The sequence below is a fragment of the Pelophylax lessonae genome (genome assembly GCF_965119305.1).
Source record: "Pelophylax lessonae genome assembly, chromosome: 5".
In the NCBI taxonomy this organism is placed as follows: Eukaryota; Metazoa; Chordata; class Amphibia; order Anura; family Ranidae; genus Pelophylax; species Pelophylax lessonae.
This window is the reverse complement of record NC_138772.1, coordinates 163,905,713-163,931,819: the sequence shown is the minus strand read 5'-3', so window position 1 is coordinate 163,931,819 and position 26,107 is coordinate 163,905,713. Positions and strand designations below refer to the sequence as shown.

The 26,107-nt window shown below is 42.8% G+C and overlaps 1 protein-coding gene across 1 annotated transcript in view; it reads right to left on the bottom strand.

Annotated features, from left to right (window-relative positions):
* The window catches only part of STT3B (STT3 oligosaccharyltransferase complex catalytic subunit B), a 268,786-nt gene that overhangs the window by 95,521 nt on the left and 147,158 nt on the right, over window positions 1-26,107 (bottom strand). The window contains exons 4-5 of the mRNA XM_082258272.1: window positions 25,678-25,743; window positions 22,453-22,552 (exon numbers count right to left, since the gene is read on the bottom strand). Coding sequence (XP_082114398.1) covers window positions 22,453-22,552; window positions 25,678-25,743 — 166 coding nt within the window. The remainder of the gene's footprint in view (window positions 1-22,452; window positions 22,553-25,677; window positions 25,744-26,107) is intronic.

The following is a 26,107-nucleotide window of genomic DNA, read 5'->3' as shown; positions in this document are numbered from 1 at the left end:
AGATAAGGGTGGTCCCAGTGGCGGATTCGCAGCGGAATTACCCTTACGGTGCAGGGGAAGAGGTGCCCCCCCCCCTCCTGCCACGTCCCAGACGTTTTCCCAGCTTACCGGACCCGCCGGCAGCGGGGAAAACTATCCGGTCCTGGATCCTCAGAGACAGGAAGTCGAGTGAGGGCAAAATGGCCCTCATTCAACTCTATGGTCTTGGAGGACCGGAGCTACGTCAAAAGACGTTGCCTAGCAACCGGTTTAAAGGGCCGCTTTTTTTTTTGCTTTTTTTTTTTCCTCTTTCAACAATTTTTTTTTTTTTTTCTTTTTTAGTGTAGTTGTGAGGTGTGAGGTCTTTTTGACCCCAGATCTCACAATAAAGAGGACCTGTCATGCCTATTTCTATTACAAGGGATGTTTACATTCCTTGTAATAGGAATAAAAATGATCAAAACATTTTTTTTTTTTAAACTGTGTAAAAATAATAAATAAAATAAATAGGAAAAAAAAAAAAATTAAAGCGCCCTGTCCCCGTTAGCTAGCGCGCAGAAGCAAACGCATACGCAAGTCCCGCCCACATATGTAAACGGTGTTCAAACCATACATGTGAGGTATTGCCGCGATCGTTAGAGCGAGTGCAATAATTTGAGCCCTAGACCTCCTCTGTAACTCTAAGCTAGTAACCTGCAGAAATTTTTAAAATGTTGCCTATGGGGATTTTTAAGTACCAATGTTTGGCACCATTCTGTGAGCATGCGCAATTTTGAAGCATGACATGTTGGGTATCTAATTACTCGGCGAAACATTATCTTTCACATTATGGAAAAAAATTGGGCTAAATTTACTGTTTTCTTATTTTTTAGTTCAAAAAAGTGAATTTTTTTCAAAAAAATCACATTTGGAAGACTGCTGCGCAAATATGGTGTGATAAAAAATATTGCAACGATCTCCATTTTATTCTCTAGGGTCTCTGCTAAAAAAATATATATAATGTTTGGGGGTTCAAAGTAGTTTTCTTGCAAAAAAAATGATTTTAGCTTGTAAACACCAAGTGTCAAAAATAGGCCCAGTCTTAAAGTGGATAAATGGACAACTTTGTGTAAAGCGCTACTTGGATGTGAGGCCTATGTATGTGGCCAGGCTGTGAAAAAGTGTTACACATGTGGTATCGCCATACTCAGGAGGAATAGCAGAATGTATTTTGGGGTGCAAGTTTTGCTATGTACATGTGATGTGTTAGAAATATTGCATAAATGGACAGCTTTGTGTAAAAAAAATGTGTTTTCATTTTCTTTCCACATTTTCCAAAAACTTGTGGAAAAAAATGACATATTCAAAAGACTCATTATGCCTCAAAAATTATACGTTGGGCTGTTTGCTTTCCAAAATTGGGTCATTTTATGGGGGTTTCCATTGTCCTGGTGCTCCAGGGCCTTCAAAAGTGCGATAGGTTGTCAGGAAATGATATGTGTAATTTGTGCTCCTAGAATGCCGGACGCTGCTACTTGGATGTTAGGCCTCTGTATGTGGCCAGGCTGTGAAAAAGTCTCACACATGTGGTATCGCCATACTCAGGAGGAGTAGTAGAATGTGTTTTGGGGTGTAGTTGCAAGTATACATGTGCTGTGTGAGAGAAATAACCTGTTAATACGGCAATTTGTAAAAAAAAAAAAAAAAATCTTCATTTTGCAAAGCATTGTGGGAAAAAATTACAACTTCAAAAAACTCATCATGCCCCTTATTAAATGCCTTGGAATGTCTACTTTCCAAAAAGGGGTCATTTGGGGGGTATTTGTACTTTCCTGACCTTTTAGTGTCTCAAGAAATGAGATAGGCCTTCAGTACATCAGGTGTGATCAAGTGTGATCAATTTTCAAGTGTGATCAATTTTCAATGATTCGCACCATAGCTTGTGGACTCTATAACTTTCACAAAGACCAAATAATATACACTTATTTGGGTTTTTTTTACCAAAGATAAGTAGCAGTATAAATTTTGGCCAAAATTTGTGAAGAAAAATTACTAATTTGCAAAATTTTATGACAGAAACAAAGAAAAATGCGTTTTTTCACGATATTTTCAGTCTTTTTTTATTTATAGCACAAAAAATTAAAAACCCAGTATTGATCAAATACCATCAAAAGAAAGCTCTATTTGTGTGAAAAAAAGGACACAATTTTTGTATGGGTACAGTGTTGCATGACTGAGTAATTCTCAGTCAAAGTGTGAGAGCGCTGAAAGCTGAAAATCGGTCTGGGCAGGAAGGGGGTGAAAGTGCACTGTAGGCAAGTGGTTAAAGACCACAACATACAGGGGTATACAATGTAAGGTTAAAAGCAAACACACACACACACATCATAGGTTGAACTGGATGGACTGATGTCTTTTTTCAACCTCACTAACTAACTATGTAACTATATCTGCTTACATCCAGGTCTGTGTATGTCCGCAGAAGAAAAATGAAAACGGTTTGTGCACATGAAAAAACTGATGAATACTGATGTAAAGTGAACTAAGGCAGATGTACAAACAGATAGAAAATAATTATTTTTTTGTGACGCAACTGATGGTCTGGTGTCCTGACGCTTATATCTGGATACTTGCTCTGGGTCAGAGGATTGCAGTGAAATGAGGGAAATGTCTACAGCTCCAGAGCTTACACCTTTTTAAAAATATAAGGCTTCAACAGCAGCAAACAAATGACTACCCAGACAGGTTCTTCTAAATACCCAGAGATTCTGAAAAATGGTTTCAGATACTTTCAAAGCATCCTGAGCGGCCAGAAACCTGAGGGGCTTTATAAATGCACATACTGACTCCGAAGTTATGCAATTATAGATTTTTTGATAAAGAAATGTTATATAGTCAACATGTGAATTAAAGTGGACTTGTATATATTTCTTTATCTGTGGCATTTTTTTGTACGATCCATCTTTCCCAGTGAGCACACTTAAAAGACCTAAATAAATAGGTACCGTAAGTATTCTTGGAATACATCCATTTTTTGCAAAGAACATCATTTGCTGCATTCACACAAAACCAAAATGAAGTTTGCTACTGTATATACATATTGTGTTTCCTAAAAGCATAAAAAGAAATCAAACTTTTACAAAAAGGTGTTAAAGGTTTATACTTACTTACCCAGTCTCCACCAGCAGCTCCTATTGAATATGGCTATTTAAGATCACTATGGTAACATTTCTCAGAGTACAGAAACAGGGAATGTTCCTTTTTTTTAATATGAGTTATTATAATAGTGAAACATTTTATCCCTATTCATACACAAAAATTCTTAAAAATAAGGAAACCAAAAATAATAAGTATTTGGTTTATCTGAAAGCATAGCATAGACCAGCCTCTCTCAACATTTTAAAGGAGGGAGCCTTGAAAAAAAACTTTCTGGTCTGGAATCCCTGCTAATAATTACTTTGCTTCTAGGTTGTGGTACATTACCACGAGGGACACTGGAAATAATGCTCCCTTCGCTTACAGTCATAGTACAGAATATCTCCTTACAGATAAATAAAAAGATCACATGTGTCAGCAGTTACTTATCGGAGAGGCTGAAATTGCTTTTTGCTCAAGGAACCCTTTAGCAACCTCTGGAGGAACCCTTTTGGTTGCTTGGGCCATAGTACAAGGATCTCCAAAGTTTCTGAAGAAAGGGTCAGTTTACCGTCCTTCAGATTAAAGCGGATTTCCACTCAAAAATGGAACTTCCGCTTTAAGTGGTCCCGACCCCTGACAGGTCACATTTGTCATGGGGGGGGGGGGGGCGGGTACCTAGTTTTGACAGGTACCCGCTCCCAATTCCACTCGGGCCGCCTTGACGGCTCATGCGGAAGTTCTCCTCTCCCCCTCCCTGCAATCTTCTGAAACATGTAACAGGTCCCAGAAGATTGCCTGGCCAGTCAGGACGCAAAGCGCGGGTCATGCATGCGCAGTGTGCACCCGGCTGTGAAATGACAAGTTGTCACAGCCGGGTGCCCACACTAGAGAAGCCGGAGCCGCAGGGAGGAGGAGAGAACCGAGGCTCCCCCCCAGCCACATCACTGGACCATGGGACAGGTGAGTGTGGTTTATTATAAGTCAGCAGTTACACTTTTTGTAGCTGCTGACTTTTAATAAAAACAAAAGCCAGTGGAACTCCGATTTACGGGGGGCTGGTCTGTGCCAAGTGGGAGTGAACAATGCCCAGTGTTTGGTATTAGGTGGGGAAATAGTTGGTGTCAATGGGAGGAATAGTGCTCCATTTTTATTGTTAGTCAAAAGAGTTATGCTCCATTTTCTGCCACTGATCCCAATGATGGGGCAGTTTTCCTTCCACTGACACCAACATTGGGGCACTAGTCCTCCCACTAATACCGATGATAGGACACTACTCCTGCACCTACTGACCACCAAGCCTGAGGCCATGTGTATGCTCACTGATGCTGGACCTGGGACATTTTCTACTCCCACTGTCCACAACCCAGCCTCTCTCATCTAAAGTTTGAAAGGCAGTAAACTGGCCCTGTGTTTGAAACATTTGGAGACCCCGGTTATAGAGCTTGAGGGTGTAAAAAAGCAAAATAGCCTGGGTGTGAAATTTATACCTAAAAAGGTTATGCACCGCACTCAATATACCATGAGTTGAAGGTTAAAATTGGCTTGAAACATTTTAAGGGTTCCTACAGAGTAAAAAGTTAGAGAAAGGCTATACTAGGTTAACAAGTCTAGTCCACGACATAACGAACGTCCTCATTTTGCATTTATAATGTAATTATCGGTCCAAGGTTTGTAGGAGAAATATAATTTTGAATGCTGTACAAGTACCATGCACTATAACTGAACAGGTTCTCAAGATCTTCAAGTGTAGGGTTTACAGGTCAACCTGTTCAGGAGCTAGCAGGGCCAGCTACAGTTCGACTTATCCAGACTTTCTGAACATGAACTACTCCACTAAGCACTAGGTCTACCCAAAATGGACAAATAACCTCATTACAATTTTAGAAGAAAAAAAAAATGGTCTTAAAAGACATGCATTCTATGATCTCTCAGTACCCTGCTGCCAAGTGAAGTTAGATGTTTCTTCCTATTACATGCCATGCCAGTATGTCACAGCTGAGCAGATCCGAAGAAGGGAAACGTTCCGCTCCCCTGATGCAGCACAATCTTCCTCTACTCTACTTTATGCAACTTGTGCTGTAAGCCAATATGTTGTAGTAATGTAGAGGGTAAGCAAACATAGCAAATAGTGTGTAGGTTCCTACACTGCATATCAGCTGCCCTACAAATGAAAGGAATGGATTTAGGACCGTACTTCAAAATTTCAACAACTTCTAATTTACATCAAAATTTAAGTGTATATGTGTCCAGACTATAGATCTTAAGTTTAGATTTGCATCAATGCGGCTGCGCTTGATGCATTTTTCAGGCACGTTTTGCTTTTGAAACCCTCCTTTTTTAAGTGTTTCTATGCATTTTGCGGTTTACATTTTTATTCCACTTTTAAACACACTGTATATAGCTAGTTGCTAAAGAGCAGGTCAGGAAGCCAGCCGCTGCATCCGTAACTGATGAGTCATCAACTGGCAGCGGGGCTGAATGACAGCGTGGTGTCCTCCCCCCAGGTCCATACCAGGCCCTTAACCGCTTGCCGACCGCCGCAAGCAGATATACTGCGGCGGTCAGCCCCGGCCAGGCAAAGTGACGTATATATACGTCACTAGCCTGTGACCGGTTTGTGAGCCAATAGCGGGCGAGCGCGCACCCGCTGAGGCACGTGCCCGCCGCGGCTCGTTCACGGAGGAGTCCGCGCGTGTGACCGGCGGACCCAATGTCCGCCGGTCACACTACGATCGTCGGTAGAGCGGGAGAAAGGCGGGCGGCTTATGTAAACAAGCCGCCTGTCATTCTCCCCTGTGTAAAAATGGAGATCAGACGGTTCTACTATGTAGAACCGTTGATCTCTGTTTTTACAATAGGAGACCTGTCCCACTACAGTTAGAAACACGCCCCTAGGACACACTTAACCCCTCCCTCTCCAATACAGTTAACCCCTTCCCTGCCAGTGTCATTTTTACAGTAACAGTGCATATTTTTAGCACTGATTACTGCAGTAATGTCACTGGTAACCCAAAAAGTGTCAAAAATGTCAGTCAAGGGTCCGATCTGTCCGGCGCAATGTCGCAGCCCCGCAAAAAAAAAAAAAAAAAAAAAAAAAAAAAAAAAAAAAAAAAAAATCGCAGATCGCCGCCATTACTCGTTAAAAAAAAAAAAAAAAAAAATGACAAAAATCTTTCCCTTTGTTAGTAAACGCGATAACTTTTGCGCAAACCAATCAAAATACGCTTTTTGCGATTTTTTTACCAAACATTTGTAGCATAAAACAAATTGGCCGAAAATGTTAAAAAAATTGATTTTTAAATTTTTTTTGGGGAATTACATAAAAAAAAATGTGAAAAATATTGTTTTTGCAAAATTTACGCTCTTTTTTTTGTTTATAGTGCATGATCAAAAATCGCACAGGTGATCAAATACCACCAAAAGAAAGCTCTGTTTGTGGGGAAAAAAGGACGTGAAATTCGTTTAGGTACAACGTCGCACGACCGCACAATTGTCTGTTAAAGTCACGCAGTAAAAAATCGCGAAAAAACCCCTGGTCGGAATGGGGGTAAAATCTTCCGGGGGTTAAGTGGTTAAGGGAGGGGGACACCCCCATGCCAAAATGTTAAAAAAAAAAAAAATGGCAAAGTCCATACCAGACCCTTATCAGAGCATAAAGCCCAGCAGGTCAGAAAAGGTAGGGGACGAGTGAGCAGCCCCACAAAATCATGTTTCAGTCAGTTTCTAACAGCTTACAAGCACTTAGTGCTGTTTACATTAGGTGTCTTGCAGGCTGTGAAGAATCTGCTGCCATAAGAAGAGGGCAAGAGGTGCTGTGATTTTAGTGCCTCTGTTGTGAATTAGAAACCCATTTCTCCACAATGACTGTAGCTACAGTTTTCAGCCAGGGCTCATTTTAAGCCTCTTTCACACAAGTGATCTGATTAGATCTGCCTGTCAGTTTTTCAGACAGACCGGATTGGATGGTCTATGTATTCCTATGGACCAGCAGGTGTAAACAGACTTGTGTTCTTTTACACCCACCTACTTCCAATCTGATCCACCAAAAAAAACAAACAAACACCAGAAGGGGATACGTTCCACTCTCTCTAGGTGGATTGGATCGGAGGGTAGTTGGGTGTAATCAGCCTTTGCGGAAAGGGGCATGAACCCCAAAACGAGTCAGCTGTCCACCCATTTGCATTCAAGACATATGGCTATTGAGTTCCAGCTGGAGCAGATCAGTTTGACTTATCTTGTGTTCGCTTGCGAGTATCCATTTGTCTATGTGGATTCAATAAACATTATCAATGGTAATGCACAAACTGGTTGCTACCTCCTGTCTGTTTTTTGCAGTGTGTCCACAGGATTTCCAGGTCTGAGGAGGGCAGCACCCTTGAATGGCATTGTAGAAAGAAATTTGATGGAAAGTTTCCCCATCGGTTTAGCGCTAAAAGTGTTTTTGGTCTAGTTTTGTAAACAAGCTGGTCCATTTACACTCGTCCGCCCACAGAATGGAGTGTGCTGCGTCTATGTCCGCTCTGCATAAAGAGAGCAGATCTGGACCCGTCATCCACCTGCTCTGCAGGGGGGTTAAGCGGACAGATCCTCTACTGAGCAAAGTGGATTCTGCCGGTGTGAAAGGGGCCCTAAACTCCTTTATTGCCTGCCTATGCAGAAGTGACTATTTTAAAGTACATAATCTGAATGCAGGTGCACCTAAACCTGAAGTCTTCCTTTGAGCTTTATTCACTTTTTTGCAGTTGCTCCAAGCCTTAAGATGATCATGGTACCTGCAAACTGTACTGCTCATGTCATAAGGATTGGATGCTGCACAAATACTGCTTTACCTCGATCACTTTATCAGTGCTAAAAAAATAACCCATTAAATCGTGGCTAATGCCTTCTTTTGGAAAGAACTGTGATTTGTAGTGCATTTATAAGCTGAACTTTTAGAAAAAGGGCTCACTATTGATAACAGCTCCTCCTAACGCGTGTAAGCTACAAGAATCCTTTAATCACTTGCTGACTGTTCACTGTATAAAAACATCTTCCCAGACTCCCAGTGGTATCCTACTGTTCAATGAGAGATGATCAGTGACTGCAGTTTTTAAAAGTAAAATGTATACCTCTCTCTATGGCCCTGATAAAGGTCAGATCAAACTGAAAATATTTGTTACATTCAAGAAAATGTATACATTTTGGGACAAAACAAAAATTCCCTGAGTTTTTTTGTGAAAAATATTGCATCATAATTTATAAAGCTAATGAACCAATTAGGTACCAAAAAAAAAAATTAGTATATGATACAAAATGAAAAGTAAATAATAAACACCATATCTGCAATATAGCAGCCAATCCCTGTAGCGTCTCCACACACAATATGAATAAAATGCAAGGCAATATGGAATGGCCCTACAACAGTGTAAAAAAACATTCAAATACCAAATATATGACAGTAGATACAGATATGATACATATAAAGTGCACTGGTGCTTCAATAAATATACGTGCATGTGCAAATGATCATAATATAATAATAGAACAGAAATAAAGTGAATGTGCAAAACGGTGTATACGAATTAATGCACACCATTCAACAAGTGAAAATTTCGAATCACAGTCCCAAAATATATGGTAGTGAAACCAAACTGTAAACTAATGTCCAAAATGTGATGTGCAACAGTAAAATAAAAAAGTCAGTTGTTCCATGGATGTAGTGATCCAAAAATATGGTGACAGCAGAGCAGTTTTCCCACAACCCGTATCCAACATTAAGTGCAGTGGCCGCTCACCTTACAACAAAATATCATAGCGTTTCCACAAAAACCAATGGTTGGTTAGGGGGATTCACGCCTTTGTAGGTAATTCTCCGCACCCCTGTACTAGGAACTTCACATTGTTATGTAGCATGAAATTCCGTGTCCCGTGAAAATCTGCACCCCTTCCCCCATGCCTTCTGAACATCGGGGAAGGGGTGCATTGAAGAGTCAATGCATGCTCAAAAGGCACAGGGGAAGGGGGGTGTAGATTTTCACAGAATACAGAATTTCATGCCACATAACATTGTGAAGTTCCTAGTACATGGTTGCAGAGAATTACCTACAAAAGAGTGAATCCCCCTAACCAAACTCTGGTGTTTGTGAACGTGCAATGATATTTTGTTGTAAGGTGAGCGGCCACTGCACTGGATGTTGGATACCGGTTGTGGGAAAACTGCACTACATCCATGGATCACTACATCCATGGAATAACTGACCTTTTTATATCACTGTTGCACATCACATTTTGGACATTTATTTACAGTTTGGTTTCACTACCATATTCTTTTGGGACTGTGATAATATATTATGATCATTTGCACATGCTCGTATATTTATTGAAGCACCAGTGCACTTTATCTGTAGCATCTCTCTATATACGGTCATATATATATGGTATTTGAATGTTTTTTTTTTTTTACACTGTTGTAGCGCTGTTTCATATTGCCTTGAGTTTTATTGCATCATAATTGGTTTGTTACTGTAAGGCTGGCCATACACTGACAGATTTTCTGTCCTGCAACCATGGGTTGGGGTTTCAGGGAGGGCGAGCTTAACCATCCCCGCTGGGAGAAGACAGTGATCATTGCCAGCGGCTATAGCAGCCACTAGCAATAGTCTCAGGTAAAACCAGGCATGCTGGTTTTACCCAAGTTGATCATTCAAGCCTGCCTGTACACGGTTCAACTCTAACCTTGCATTGCATAATAAAGCAACACGAGATATATGCATGCAGTAATGGCAACAGCAGTTAATTCAGCTCAGTGCTGCACAATTGCATGCCTGACTATAAGAGCTTCTGTCCTCATTCCTGCTACGGACGTGGACAAATTTATCGGTACCCCTAAAGCTCATTGGAACAATGCTTTATTCCTCCTGAAAAATGATGAAATTAGGATGAACGGTCTCATGTATAACTGCATTGGTATTTCACAAAGCAAATTTAAAATCATTGTTTATTCTACAAAAATATTCTAAAATGGCCTGGACTGATTTGTTTCCCCTAGAAAAAAAAAAATGATAAAAATTAGATCACCGTCATTTTTCAAACTAATTTGTATCAAGTTTCAATCTTGTAATCAGCTAGCCTACTTAATTTAAGAAAGTCCGCTGTTTGATATTGTGTGCACCAAACTGAACATGAAACAGAGAATGCAAAGGAGACAGTTGTCCAAGAAGATCCAAAAGAAATGTCTGCCAAAAGGTAAAGGCTACAAGAATATCTCCAAGCAGCTTTATGTCCCTGTGACTACAGTTGCAATTATTAAGACATTTAAGGTCTGTGGGAGTATAGCCAACTGTTCTGGACATAGCTGCAAGAGAAAAAAAAAAAAAGATCCAGGATTGAACAGAAGGATAATGGTAGACAGAGCCAAGGGGATAAAAACTGAACTCCAAGGTCAAGGTATATCAAACGTGTGATCGCACATCTGCTGCTTTTTGAGCGAGTGGGCTCAAAATACGACCACCCAGGAGGATTTCACTGTTGAAACACAAGATAAAACTGGAGTTTGTGGCAAGTCATCTCAGCTCCATGTGTGAAACACGGAGGAAGCACTGGTATGTTTAAAGGCTGCTTTGCTGCATCTAGCATGTACTTGCTCTGGAGACCATCACTCCCCACTAAAACTTGATGCATGTAAAAACTGGAGATTGGGGGAGCAACGTCTGAGGGACATGGAAGAATGGTAAATCAGTCTATGTATTCAGTTCATCATGCTGCATGTACCTGCAAGCACTTGCATAAACATACCACAGCAGTCCCAGGCAGTAGAAACGTGTTTTCTTCACAACGGAGATACCTACCTTTACATTTTCGCTTGCAGGGATCAGAGGGTAGTGGTTTCAATACTTTTTTTTGCCCCTGCTAAAAGTGCACTTTTCCCTAAAAGCAAATTTTAACTTTCAAGATGCATGAAAATGAAAACTGTTGCCTTATGAGGAGTTTATGTGTAATCTCCATTAGTGCGTTGCCTGATGAGGAGTTATGTATAAATCTCCATTAGTAATTGTAAATAGATGGATGCAAATATAAATGTACAAAGTTTTGATTTCAAACACATATTTGATATATGATTGTAGATTTGTAAGTTGTGTAATCCAGACAGACAAGCAGTAGTAATCAATGATTAACAAATCTGTTTGAAATGCATGCCTGAGCTACCAGGGGACACCTGCTATTTACACTTAAACATATAAAAGGATAAGTCTGTTTAAAGTGCAAGCTTTTTGCTACCCAGGAGGTAGCCTGCTATTTACACTTAGGAACTTAATTACATAGTGGTACTATTTTACATATCAGTATGTGTGTTAGCCAGACATCCTGGGGCCAATGCAATAGTGTTAATGTCATGTCCTCCCTTAAATTCGGCCTCCATATCAAAGGCACTGTCATTAAGATATGCAATGAAGATGGACCATCTGTTGAGGGTTGGATAATTTTCCCCGGATATGACCTTGCATATCTAAAATATCAATTTCAGAGCAAATCAACATGTATAATTAAATTCTCCCTACAACAGAGAGGAGGGGTTAGCAAGGGGCTGAATTATGCTAAGCTAGGCGAGGAGGAAGTTGTCCAATCCTGAACGAGATACGCCCAGAGGGAGGAAGAGGGCAGGATAGCTGAATCAATCAGAATAGCCCTATACAAGTCTATGGGATAGAGGTGTATATTATTTCCAAGGTGAGCAGAGAAGGGTAGGAGCCATGGACCTGAGAAGGGGACCCCATATCATCTTAAACCACTGGTAAATATAAGGGACATCTCCTAGCACTTAAATGTATACATGTTTGTAGTATTTGTTGTCTGTCTTGCGGTGCATATCATAATAATTTTAATCCAATATAGGTGTTCAGTTAAACTTTGAATATTTTCCTTTTTGTATGTACTAGAGATACAATTGTTGTGAATTAATTTAGGCTTCAAGGCTACTTAATACATTCCTATTGCTGTTTTGAAGCTTTTACTCATGGTCAAAGAACTCTCATTTAACCCGAATATTGTCTGAGGTAAATTAAATCTCATATCTTCTGGGTAACAAAACAAAAGCTAAAGCAAAGAGTTATCATTGGTTTTATTTAAAAACCATACACACGGCCTGAGTAGAAAAGTCTGTCCCCTGTCAGCATTCTGCAGAGCTGGTCTCTGTGGGGCAGCATTTATCGTTTTAATGGGGAGTAGGAGCCTTGCTGACTGAACAGCTATAGGTCTTTAGTGTGTGTGTGTGTGGGGGGGGTTGGACATCTAATGTGACCACTGCTTCCGCACAGAGGTAAAGGCTCCCACCAACATGGTGGATTGGATTTAAATCACTAGTAAAAAGGCTTGATTTAAATCAAAGTTTCAAGAGCAACTGTCATCTCTGTCCCACGGTGGCTCCTATTCTGACCCGATGTTGACACACCGGCAGTCCCATTCACTTTAATGGGATGGCTGGTGATGCGCCCGTGACACAAGTTGAGGGACGTGGTGGCAGCAGGTGAGTGGATGCATGCTAGCAGGCTCTGCCATGATGGATCTGAAATGACAGGTGCTCTTAAAATATAAGGACTTATTCTTGCTGGTAGTTGATATCTTTAATATTTGCAAATAAAATGAAGGTTTACCATTTAGAAAAATAAGCTGTCAGGTTAGTAAAACAGTGATATTAGAACCAGATTAACCACTTCCGGACCGCCCGCCGCAGTTTTACGTCGATACTTTGACGTTAAATACCGCTGTTATAGCAGCAGATATAGCTGCCACAACCCCCCGTATTTTCTTACAGGGCATGTGGTCCTCTATCACATAAAAGTAGTCCCAGCGGCGGATTCGCCACGGGATAACTTATGGGTGGCAGGAGAGGTGCCCCAACCCCCCTGCTCCTGGTAGTTTTCCCCCCTTATAGGAGCCATCAGTAGCAGGGAAACTGATCTGGTCCCTCCATGTCCCAGGCAGGAAGTCAAGTGAGGGCAAGATGGCCCCCACTATACTCTATGACCTTGGAGGACCAGAGCTACGTCATACGTCGCTTCCTCCCAAAAGGCCCCTTTTCTTTTTGCTTTTAGGTGTAGATGTTTTTGACACCAGATCTCACATTAAAGAGGACCTGTCCTGCTTACTTCTATTACAAGGGATGTTTACATTCCTTGTAATAGAAATAAAAGTGATCAAAAAAAAAAAAAAAAAAAAAAGACACTAGGCAGAAAAAAAAAAAAGTCTGGCTACACACATGGGCAGTCCCAGGGGGTATACTCCCTATCTCTGCTTTAGCCACTCAGTTTTGTTACAAGCAGTGTGAGAAGAATTATAACTTTTTAGAAGGGTGGAGAAATAGATTTTACGGTAAGTCAAAAACCCATTTTTGCTTTCGTTCATAGACGGACACAGCTCCTGTCATTCTTGACCATTGGGAAGTCCCAAAGCAGTGTCAAACATGAGGGATGGGAAACAGGAAAAAATTCCCAAGGATAAAGAGTAGCCAACCAGGCGACAGGGACTCAATCCAAACAACTGGAGCCCACCTGAAAAAAACAATACATCCTCAAAGAGGATCAGGTCCTCTTAACAGCAGCCTGCAAAACCTTGCGGCCGAAGGAAGCATCCGCCGATGCCAACACATCCACTTTATAAAACTTTGGAAAAGTGTGCACCGACAACCAGATGGCTGCCTTGCAAACCTATGTCACTGATGACTGATGATGGAAAGCCCAGGAGGCACCAAGTGCGGTAGGTAGAGTGCGCCTTGACAGGGAAAGGAGAAACCTGACCCCTGATGGAATAGACCTGAACCACCGTCTGTCTGATCCATCTGTAAATGGTCGTAGAGGAAGCAGACAACCCTTTGCAAGGTCCATCCGTGAGCACAAAGACTCTGACTTCCTGAAAGACTCCGTAGCTGCCAGGTACACCTGAATTGCCCAGACCACATCCAAGGCATGCAAGGCAATTTCCTTTGGATGTTTAGGCCTGGAAAACAGAGAAGGCAACACAATGTCTTCATTCAAATTAAATTTAGAGATCACCTTAGGAAGGAATGACGGACGGGTGAAGTACCACCTTATTCTTATGAATAAGAAGCGACAGGATAACACCGCCAGTTCCGACACCCTGCGCGCAGAAGTGATAGCCACTAAAAAAGCCACCTTCTGGGACACCATAAGCAAGGGGAATTTCCCAAATATTTTCAGAGGGAGGCTTCTGTAGAGCTAAAAGCACCAAATTAAGATCCCAAGGCGGCAACAGAGCACGCGCTGGAGGATCCAAATGTCAGACACCCTGAAGAAAGGTACGCACCAGGGAGTGGTCAAAGGTTGCTGTAAAAAGACCACCAAGGCCGAGACCTGGCTCTTGATGGTACTCAAGGCCAAATTCTGTTCAACCCCCCGTTGAAGTAAGGTTAAGGTACGAACCACGAGAAGGAGCAAGGATGAACCACGAGAAGGAGCAAGGATGAACCTCCAAGGGACTGACACCACGCAATGTATGTCTTCAACGTAGGATGGTAGATTTTTCTAGAGGTAGATTTCCTAGCTTTCAACAACGTAGGAATCATCAAACATCTATCCTTTATAGCACTTGGCATTCAACAGCAAAGCTGTCAAAGCAGGATGGAAGATCAGTCCATGGGACAGCAGATCCTACCCGAGAGGAAGCTTCCAAGGAACATCGGGGACCAGCCGCACTAGAACGGCGTACCAGGTCCAGCGAGGCCAGTCCAGAGCCACTAGGATGACTGCAATCGCTTCGGCCTCGATCCTGCGTAGGAGTCGGGGAAGAAGCTTGAAAAGGAGGGAAGGCGTAGATCAGATAATACTGACCCCCACAGGGCCACTAGTGCATCTGTGGCATCTACCAGAGGATCCCGTGACCGAGTCACAAACCTCTGCACCTTTCCAGAAACACAGCTGATGAAACACCTCCAGATGAATGGACCACTCCCCTTGGTCCAAAGCCTGTCGACTGAGGTAACCTGCCTGCCAATTTTCCACCCCGGGAATGTGTACAGCGGAGAGAGGACTGGAACGAAACGAACCTTCTGTTAAATAATATTACACAGAACAGGTATAGATGACCTCTTTACAAAACAAGACGTACAGAAAAATAAAAAAAAAGCACACAAAAAACTTTAGTATCACTAAGCCTTGGGGAAATTTCAACAATACAACATTAAAGTGTTATTAAACTCAGACCCTGCATTCACTATATCTGGTCTCCTAAAGTACACAGAACATGGAAATGCAATTATTATAGAAAATATAAACTGCTAAATACCTTTTCTCATCAGCTGTATATAGCAATTAGAGCAATCTTGTGACCTGTATCAGCGAGTGCTGGTAGTTTGTAGGAGGAGTTTTCATTTCTCCCACGATTGTCCTATCAGACTTTAAGACCCTTGACTGGACAGTGCCGATTGGCCCTGTGCTGATCAAATGTAACCATAACATTCGCACATGAGCACAGCATACACCTAGTAACTTTAAAAGAATTTTTGGGGTGTTTATGTTTTTTATACATGTGTATCAGGCTGAAAGGGATTGCATATGATTACCTTGTAAAAGAGCTAGGTACCAGTTTTTTTTTTTTTTTTTTAAATCGAGTACCGATAATTATTCTCAAGCACTCGCTGATACCACTTTCCAGTACCTATTTTTAGTGTCATGTTTTTTCAGGGCTCATTCACACCATACAAGCATGGAAACCCATGGGAAAGCCACAGATTTCACTTGCAGAGAAATCAGTTTCACTTAAGTTTTCACAAGTTTTTACAGTTTGTTCACATGTGTGTCCCTGACAGCAGTGCGATTAGAAAAAAAAAGTTCTGTGCGATTTCAGCCTGGTTTAGGTGCAATTTCTAATCTCATACACTACAATTCACATTGGAATTGCACCTGAACCGCTAAACAAAATCGCACATATGCGGAGAGAGTCTAAAAGGTATAGGTTTTAGTTTTGGAGTATTTGCTCAAGTACTCATGCAAATGCTAGTAGTGGCACAGATACAGTTATTGGCGCAATGCTAAAAACAACGCATTCGGGTTTACATATTTTTTAAAGTGGCTCCAAAGACTCAAGGTTTTTTTTTACCCTAATGCATTCTAGGGTGTGCCCGGAGTCCTAGCAAGGGACTGCCAGTACACTCAAAAAAGCTCCTCTATTTTTTGAGCGTAGTGTATAGAGCTTAGGGTGGCAGAACATACAAGTGTGAATATGGACAATGTCAAAGAATGGCATGTTGCATGTATTCAGATGTAGGGAAACCAGCCGGAAACTTAAAATGTGAACAGGGGCTTAATGCAATTCATACACCAGGTTAAAGTGATTGCAAAGTCTTTTTTTTTAACAAATATTGGTATACTTACCTGCCCTGTGAAGTGGTTTTGCACAGAGCAGCCTGGATCTTCCTCTTCTCGGGTCCCTCTTCCCTGCTCCTAGACTCTCCCTCCTGTTGAGTGCCCCCACAGGAAGCAGCTTGCTGTGGGGGCACCCAAGCTGAGCTGCAGCTCAGTGTGTCCATTCAGATATGGAGCTTCCCTTCGACCCAACCCCATCTCTCTCCTGCATAACTGACTTTGATTGACAGCAGGAAGGAGAGTCCTGGACGGCAGAGGGACATCGCTGGACAGAGGTGGGGCTCAGGCAAGTATTAGGGGTCGCTGAAGAGGCTGCTGCACACAGAAGGCTTTTTATCCTACTGCAAAGCAGAGTATACTAGCGCCTTAACTATGATCATAAGCCCTCATTTGCTCTCTTTGAGACAATCCTAAGAGAAACATGAACTGGTAGCCCTTTTACCCAAAACAAGCCTTGCCTCCATACATGTTGTGTCCCAGTTGAACAACAAAAAGACTTATACAACGTTGCAGAGGTATGATCATGTTCTAAATATCTACTGGTTCAGAACAGTACATGTCCATTTATACAGCATCCCTTTTGTGCTAGAGAGGAGCGACACCACCATGTCGATTCTACCACTAAACACAGGAAGCACCATGTGAAGATCAGAATCGAGCAGAAATGTCACTTGCTGAAATTTTCTAAAAACGCATTTCTGAATCATTTACATTTTCAAAAACCACAGCTAAAAAAATATATAGCAAACCTGCATGAGCAGCCAAGTGTGCAAGCAGAAAGCCGCAAACATGATGATGTATTTCTATAGTCATTTTTACTTTTACAATCACAGAATTTTTTCAGAGAAGGCTATGGAACTGTTAAAAAAAAAATATCAGACAATCACATTTGTAAAAGGGTTTAATCCCAAAGGTCAGCTATGTCAATGTGGCCCACTGTTTAAATAGAGAAAACGGGGCAGGAGATGAACAGAATTCTAAACTTGCCATATAGAGGCCTTATTTCCCCTAACACAATACCAATAGCTCTCCAATCTACAGCTGACAAGAAGCAACCATTTCTAAAGAACCTAATACCACAATATGATGAAATGTGAAAGTTCCACATTTAGAAAGCAATGAAATGCTAGGCCGTCAAAGTTCCTGTAATTTCAGCAAAAGTGAACACCCAATACCATAACTGCACATTGCTGGTAAAATGGCTGCCCCTGTTTTAATCGCTGTATCTTAATATCTACATTTTAAAGAATTCAAATTCTACCAAACTCACATTTGTTACCTTTTCCATTGTGCAAACAACCTAAAATCACCCCATAGTGTTGAAAAGGCAACTTTAGCCACAAAAGTGTGTACACCCCTCACATTTTTGTAAATATTTTATTATATCTTTTCATGTGACAACACTGAAGAAATGACACTTTGCTACAATGTAAAGTAGTGAGCGTACAGCGTGTATAACAGTGTACATTTGCTGCCCCTCAAAATAACTCAACACACAGCCATTAATGTCTAAACCACTGGCAACATATCAGCAAAAAATGTTATCGGCATTCGGCCAAAAAGAGAAAAAGGTGCCGATAATGGCACCAAAAACTCAGTTATGGTGTTTTTCATGGGTCATGTGACTCAAAACCGCATCAAAAATGTAACATGGGTGCGTTAATGCGTTTTCTATGCATTTCAAAGGGGAGGTGCATTTTTTTTTTAAACTGACCAAAAATGCAGCAAGCAAGATTTTTAACGACACAATGGAAGCACTGCAGACTAGTGTGAAGACAAATATTTAAAACAATTCATTTTTCGTCATGTGCTCTTGCACTAAAGGTGGCAATAACTGCCAATGATAAATTCATATTCATTTAAATATTAAAAAGTCAAATACAATTATATATAAAAATAAATATTTTTTAAAAAACGATCATTTTTCGGTTTTCAGCCAAGTGCATCCGGCAGTTTTCTTAACCAAAATCTCCATTCATTGCACCCTTACTTGGCATTAAAGAAACGCAAGGGTACAGAATGACATTCATAATGCTAGTAATAATTTGATTTAGTCAGACAGAACAGGTATTTGCCAGCACGTTAATTTGGCTCTCAACCATAGAAAGATTTCAGGCTAGGTTAGGTCTATTTATTCAGAAAAGGTATTGGAGCGGAGCTCCACCTAAAAGGGGAAGTTCAACTTTAAGGCCTCCTCCCCTGCTCCTGCTTGTGAAATAGAGCTGTCGGGGAAAGGGGGAGCGGTACACGATTTTGACAGGTATCTGCTTCCACTCCGCTCTGATCACCTAGGGCAGCAATGGTGACCCTTGGCACCCCAGATGTTTTGGAACTACATTTAGCTTTATGCTCATGCACTCTGCAGTGTAGTTGAGCATCATGGGGAATGTAGTTCCAAAACATCTGGGGTGCCAAAGTTTGCCATCACTGACCTAGGGGATCATAAGTGGAAGCTCTCCTTCCCCCCTCCCTCCTGAAGTCCTAAGGAATGCATGACAGGTCCCAGAAGACTGCGGGACCAGCCACAGAGTGCAGGGCTGCTCATACATGTACAGTGGGCACCCAGCTGTAAAGCCGCAAGCTGTCACAGCCGGGTGTCCATAGTAAAGATGCCAGTGAGGGGGGGACACAGGGAGAAAACAGCTAGGATGAGTACACCGCTGGCACCTGGGACAGGTGAGTGGGTGTTTAGTGGTAAGTCTCACTTTTCATTTTCACGCAAGAGTCTAGAGCTCCTAGAAGCTAGGTGTGCCCTTTTTGGAAGGGAATTTTGAATAACGAGCTTGCAAAAGGTGCAAGATGTATTTTAAAGTAGCTCTAAAAGGCTGAAGGCTTTTTTTACTTGGGGAAAAAAAAAACCTTTAGTGTGCAGCTCCCCCCCCAGCACCCCCCTTATACTTACCCAAGCCCAATCTAGATCCAGCGATGTGCATGAGACTAGCGTCTCTCTCCCTCAATGGCTCAGATACAGCAGTGGGAGCTGTTGCCTCCAACTGCTGTCAATCACAGCCAGCGAGGAGGGAGCGGGGCTGAGCCACACTCTGTTACCTATGGACACACCGGGCTTAGCAATGAGCAGGTATGAGTGCCCCCATAGCAAATTTTACCTTTAGTATTACTTTAAAATCAATTTACATCAGAATCATTTTACATGAACAGGAGCTGGTCTTTTTTTAAACAACAGAAATGAGGTGGACAAGTGGGCTGGTCCCAAGGTGTAGGAGGACAGGTATTCCAGCAGCTAAGGCCCCACACCAAGACAGTACCGGCACACATGAGGAGAATAGGGGCACATTGCTACATAGAGCTGCACAATTCTGGATAAAATGAGAATCACGATTTTTTTTTCTCCTTAGAATAAAGATCACGATTCATGGCGTAACATCTTTTACATTATACAAAAAAAAATTGAGCTAACTTTATGGTTTTGTTTTTTTAATTTTTAATTTTTTTAATTTTAAATTTTCCCCAAAAAAACTACGTTTGAAAGACTTCTGCGCAAATACAGTGTGACATAAAAGATTGCAACGTCGACATTTTAGCGACATTAAATGATTTTAGCTTGTGAGCAACAAGTGCCAAAAAAAGGCTAAAGCCCCTTTCACACAGGTGATCCGATCCGCCTGTCAGTTTTTTTGGCGGACCTGATCGGATGCTCCATGCATCCCTATTGGGCAGCGGAGACATGTCCGTTGACACCCGCTGCTATCCAAGTGAAACCTGGACGGATGGAAACCCTGTTTTCCATTCGTCTAGCGGATCGGAGGAGAACGGCCAGGCGGTCCACTCTCATCAGATTCCTCCATAGAGGACAGCGGGGATCTTACAGCTCCATCTTCGCACACAGAGCAGAGACAGAGCTGTCATCCGCCTGCTCAGCTGGGATCAGCGGATCGACCACCCCGCTGAGTGGAACGGACCCGTGTGAAAGGGGCCTTAGTCTTTAAGACGTTAAACTGCCCTCACTTAGACAGAAGTTCATTCCTTTGATCTAAAAGAACTAAATGATACATTGTAAAACATTGTGTTTATAGTTATCTAGCAGCCTTAGGCTCGGTTCACACTTAGCGCCGGTTCACATTACCGCGACGCTACTTGCAGGGGCGACCTCCGAGATCGCGGTGCGAGCAGCGCGCCGCGACCTCGGAGCGGCCGCCACGGACTTCATAACCTTGAAGTCTATGGCGGTCGCCCCAAAGAAGCTCCGGACCCTTTTTCTAGGTCGGAGCGACTTGTGTCGCTCCTATTAGAACGGGTCCGCAGCTTCCCTATGGGAGGCGACCTGTGAGGCGACCAGGTCGCCCCAGTGTGAACCGGCACTCGCAGCGAATTCGCAGCCTGTTCCCGCATCGCATCCACACATCTGGCAGTTCACACTGCCATATGCGATACGCTGGGGGTGTCAATTAAATGTTAACGACACCCCCAGGTTGATCGCATATCGCAGTGCGATCTGATAGTACGCACAGGATCGGATCGCACAAGTGTAAACCACTGTGCGATCCGATCCTGATGCGGCTGAAAAAAAAGGGTCCTGTGCGTGTTTGGTGCGGATACAGTGCGAATTCAGCCATACAAAGTGTATGGCTGAATTTGCATCCGCACATGAGATCGCATGTAATGAAGGAGCAGTGCGCTCCGAATTACATGCGATCGCCGCAGCCGCAATAATGGGAACCGGCACTTAAAAATGTTGATAATATTTGGCAGAGGTGTTTTTTTTTTACAGTTGTGAGTGAGCAGAGAACAGCTCTGTAAGAATCGAGGGGGTGTGGTGTGTGTGAATTAACATCGCAATTTTTGTAACACTTATTCGTGCAGCTCTACTGCTACATAACACAGCGTCTGTTATACGGATAACTGTCACGTGGGTCAAGCATTGACTGACACGGTTGGTATATATAAAGACCTGACAGAGTCACAGCTACAGACATGGTGTAGAGCAGGGGTCCTCAAACTACGGTCCGCCAGGGTCCTGAACCCAGCCCGCCGGCATCGGCATAGGAGAAACTGTAGGTCACTCACTGAAGCTGTAATATGCTTCAGAAAAGGGTGGGACCCAGTGCGCAGAGCACTGCGCCTTAGCCCACCCATTTGTGTGACAATAGCGAATGAAAATTCGCTATTGTCACATGGATCCTCCTCCTGGCCAATCAGATTGGCCAAAAGGCGAACCCATGCCATTGGCCGAGGAGGAGGCGGGAGGACTCGATGAGACGCGAGGGACCGAGGAGAAGCCGCCCGCCACTGCAGGTAAGTGCACTAGTCACTCTGGCACTGAAAGGGGCCACGCTGGGGTCACTCTGGCACTGAAAGGGGCCACGCTGGGGTCACTCTGGCACTGAAAGGGGCCACGCTGGGGTCACTCTGGCACTGAAAGGGGCCACGCTGGGGTCACCCTGGCACTGAAAGGGGCCACGCTGGGGTCACCCTGGCACTGAAAGGGGCCACGCTGGGGTCACCCTGGCACTGAAAGGGGCCACGCTGGGGTCACCCTGGCACTGAAAGGGGCCACGCTGGGGTCACCCTGGCACTGAAAGGGGCCACGCTGGGGTCACCCTGGCACTGAAAGGGGCCACGCTGGGGTCACTCTGGCACTGAAAGGGGCCACGCTGGGGTCATCTATATATAAAACAATGAATATTGTATTATTTTTTTGTGCACTACAAATAAAATATGCGCATTGGAATTTGTTCATATTTTTTTTCAAAACTATAGTCCGGCCCCCAACAGTGTCTGAGGGACCGTGAACTGGCGCCTGTTTAAAAAGTTTGAGGACCCCTGGTGTAGAGTCACTGTGGATTGAATCGTTGATGCACTGCAGCACAGAACAGTAATATAAATCTTTTTTTATCTTGCTGACTGCAACAAAACACGTACCAACAATGGCATTTTGTAAAGGTAATGGACAGAAAGAACATTTCTGCTATTCAGGTTCAAGTGGGAACTTTTTGCAAGGGAAATAACTATGTGGCAAATCTTTGCACTTGTAGCTGCTTACCTATGTAGACTCTCTTGCTGTAACGCTGCATCAAAAGCAACACAAACACATGAAGTGGAATAAGATTGATAATAAACACATAGCCACCCCAGGCAGACACCTAAAAGAGAGCAAGCAAAGAAAATCAGACAATAAAATTGCAGTTACATTATGACTCAATCGCTTTACCTTGCCTATGAAGGAAAACAGTTGAGAAGTAGAAAACTGAAATCTACAGAATGGTGTAATCACCCTTAAGGGCTTGTGTCCATGGACTTGTGTTTTCTTTGAGTGGCTTATGCATTCCTTTACAAGTCTATGAGAGTGCAGAACTTCCTTGAAGCCGGTCAACTGCAGGCTAAATACACCTAGCCATGAATTCTGAATTTATAAACGATTAGAAAATGAGCACAAGAAGCCATCAGGTGGTATACAATTCCACAGTGCCACATACCAATTACAGAATGAGAATGAAAAGTTTTTGGGAAACATGCATAGCTCCCAACTGTCCCCGATTTGGAACAAATTCCCTCTGTCCTTATTTGTCCCTCATTTTGGTCTGATCTTTATATTTGTATATAAAATGCACTTTTCATTTTTCAGTAAAAAAATTCCCGGTGCTAAACCATTTATCCAATTTCTAAATTGCTATATGTGTAAAATCTAAAAGCTAGTCTAAAGGAATAGTCGTGGTAAAAAAAGCACTTGTGGGTTTAAAGTGGTTGTTAACCCACTCTGCTAACTATATAATCCTTTGTCTCATTATGCTAGGTTCTCGTGAGTTAAGAAAAAAAAAAAATACAGTTTGTACCAGTTTTCAAAGCGCTGATCGGTGCTCACGTGACCACCTGCCTCTCTTCTCTCCCTGTCTGAGAGCCGCAGCTGGCAGGGATGAGATTCCCCCGCTGACATCAGTTGGGGGGGGGGGAGGAGGAGGAGGAAGGGGGAGGAAGGGGAGAAAGGGGGAGGAAGGGGAGAAAGGGGGAGAAAGGGGGAGAAAGGGGGAGAAAGGGGGAGAAAGGGGGAGAAAGGGGGAGAAAGGGGGAGAAAGGGGGAGAAAGGGGGAGGAAGGGGGAGGAAGGGGGAGGAAGGGGGAGGAAGGGGGAGGAAGGGGGAGAAAGGGGGAGAAAGGGGGAGAAAGGGGGAGAAAGGGGGAGGAGAAGGGGAGGAAGGGGGAGGAAGGGGGAGGAGAAGGGGAGGAAGGGGGAGAAGGGGAGGAAGGGGGAGGAGAAGGGGAGGAAGGGGGAGGAGAAGGGGAGGAAGGGGGAGGAGAAGGGGAGGAAGGGGGAGGAGGAGAGGGAGGCATTAAAAAAAAAAAAAAAATGAAAGGAGCACCTATCATTAGGAAAAAAAGAGGATTATATAAGATATTAAAAGATATTTCAGCAGCAGGAGGGGAGGGGGCAGGCACCTGATGCAGAAAGCAGAGAGGGGAGGGGGGTGGGGAAAGAGGACAGAGGGAGACAGAGGACAGGAGAGCTGTGGACGATGGAGGCATATAACAGGACCATGATGTCAAGGCTCAGCAGCCAAGATACACCGTGGTCAGTTTACAGGGGGGGGGGGGGGGGGGCAGAACCAGGCAGGATCAGCCAGGTTTTTAAGGTGTTTTACAGGGGGGGCAAATGACAGCACAAGCACCGTGCTGTATAACATGCTTAAAGGAACATGATCTTTATTTTTTTTGGGGTAACAAATGCTTTAATAATTTTTTGTACAATTTTCTTCTAAGGGGTGTGGCATTACAACAGAGTCATAAATGGGGGTATGAATATCATGTTAAAAGGAGAAGTATGGCCAAAACATTTTTAGTCGTCCTATAGATCGCAGGAGAGCAGTTCAATCTGCACTCCTGTGACCAGTTTTTAGCTGACAGAGGGCTACTCTCAGCTGGCCCAGGCACAGGATCGATCCGAACTTTACAGTCTGGAATCACCCAGATGCCTGGGCTGGCAGCTGGCTCAGCCTCTGAGAGCCACCTTGAGACTGAGCCAGCAGCTCCCTCACCCGCCACAGCCCAAAGCTCCAGTGAGCGCTGGAGGAGCAGAAGCAGAGAGCTGGTGAACAACCATCACCACTCTCTGCTTAGAGCAGAGGGGAACTGAGTGATCAGCGGTGTCTGATCACTCATTTCTCAGTGCAGACATGTCAGGGGACCTAGGTTAGTATCACTTATTTTTTTTTTGGAAACCTCATACTTCGCTTAAGGTTTGATGCTTTGCAGTGCATTAATGTGCCTTGCAGTAAGGCAGCTTATTTATTTACGTCAAAATCCAGGTTCTTATGGTGGTGCACTGAAACGCACATGTTGAGGCATGATTGCCAGGTCCTTTAGTGTGACATTCAAAATGCACCAGCCTGTGTTATGGTAAAGAAATTTGAATATAACCTCAGATATGAAAGCGAGTGGAGATGCCCCAAAGGGTTTGGATTAGTGATCGACCGATATCAGTTTTTCGTTGCCGAAACCTATATTTTGGCCACTGCATATTGGTATCGGCCGATATTTTCGTACATTTAATTTTTTTTTTTATCACTTGACAGGTACTCCTGTGGAGGGATCTGGGGGTCTAAAAGACCCCAAACCCCTCCTCTGCACTTAAAAGCATTCAAAACGCCAAGTTTGGCTGTTTTGAATGCTGTCATTTTTTTTTGACTCTGGTGTCAGTACCTGGAAGTGATGTCATGACATCACTTCATTGCTTATATCTTTAATTTGTACATATGTGAGTGGCATATTCAATAACATTTGTAAACGGAATTGTGCTATGTGACATTTTACCCTCAAATGAGCAATATTTGGAATATCGGCAATGTCGGCCAGTTCCGGGGCCGATACAGATATATCGGCAAAAGTCAATATTGGCCCTCGATATATCAGCCTTGTCTATAATCGGTCGATCCCTAGTTTGGATCATGCCTGCCTGTCAGACTGTCCTCCGCTGTCCATGGCCACAGTTCAGTACTGCTGTGTATCTCAGAGCCTAATGCAACTCAAAACTGCTTTTTTTTTGTGCTGCCTTTAAAAACCCATTTGAGGCTGGGTCAAACCTGAAAAACTCTAAGTATGCTATAAATGCCAATGGTGATAGACAGCCCTGACCAACATTCTAGACATGCTCCATCACAAAGCTCTAACCATTTTGCATACTGCCACTTTAAATATCTCAGATCACAGAAGACTGATGCTGACATTGGGGCATTGGTGAATGCCCACAGAAAAACTGTTTTCTGGCATGAACTTACCATGTAAAAATAAGACAAACAGCAGCATATCGTCCAAAAGACTGAGCCCGTTTTTACGGATTTCACCTAAAATAAAAGGAGATTGTATAAGAACATGAAGCACCGACAGTAAAGCCAAAACATACATACAGGATGTTATTTTTCATTTTAATTCATCCAAAGGGAATCATTTATTGTTCCAAAAGCATATATGCAAAATATAAACGAATAATGTTTAACATGTATTCTGAAAAAGAATATATAATGTTTTACACTAAACTATATATTCAGTACTATTGCTCTCTTTTTGGTCAGATTATATATATATATATATATATATATATATATATATATATATATATATATATACATATACACACACATATATACATATATATACACACACATATATACATACACACACGCACACACTATTTACCACATGCAGCCA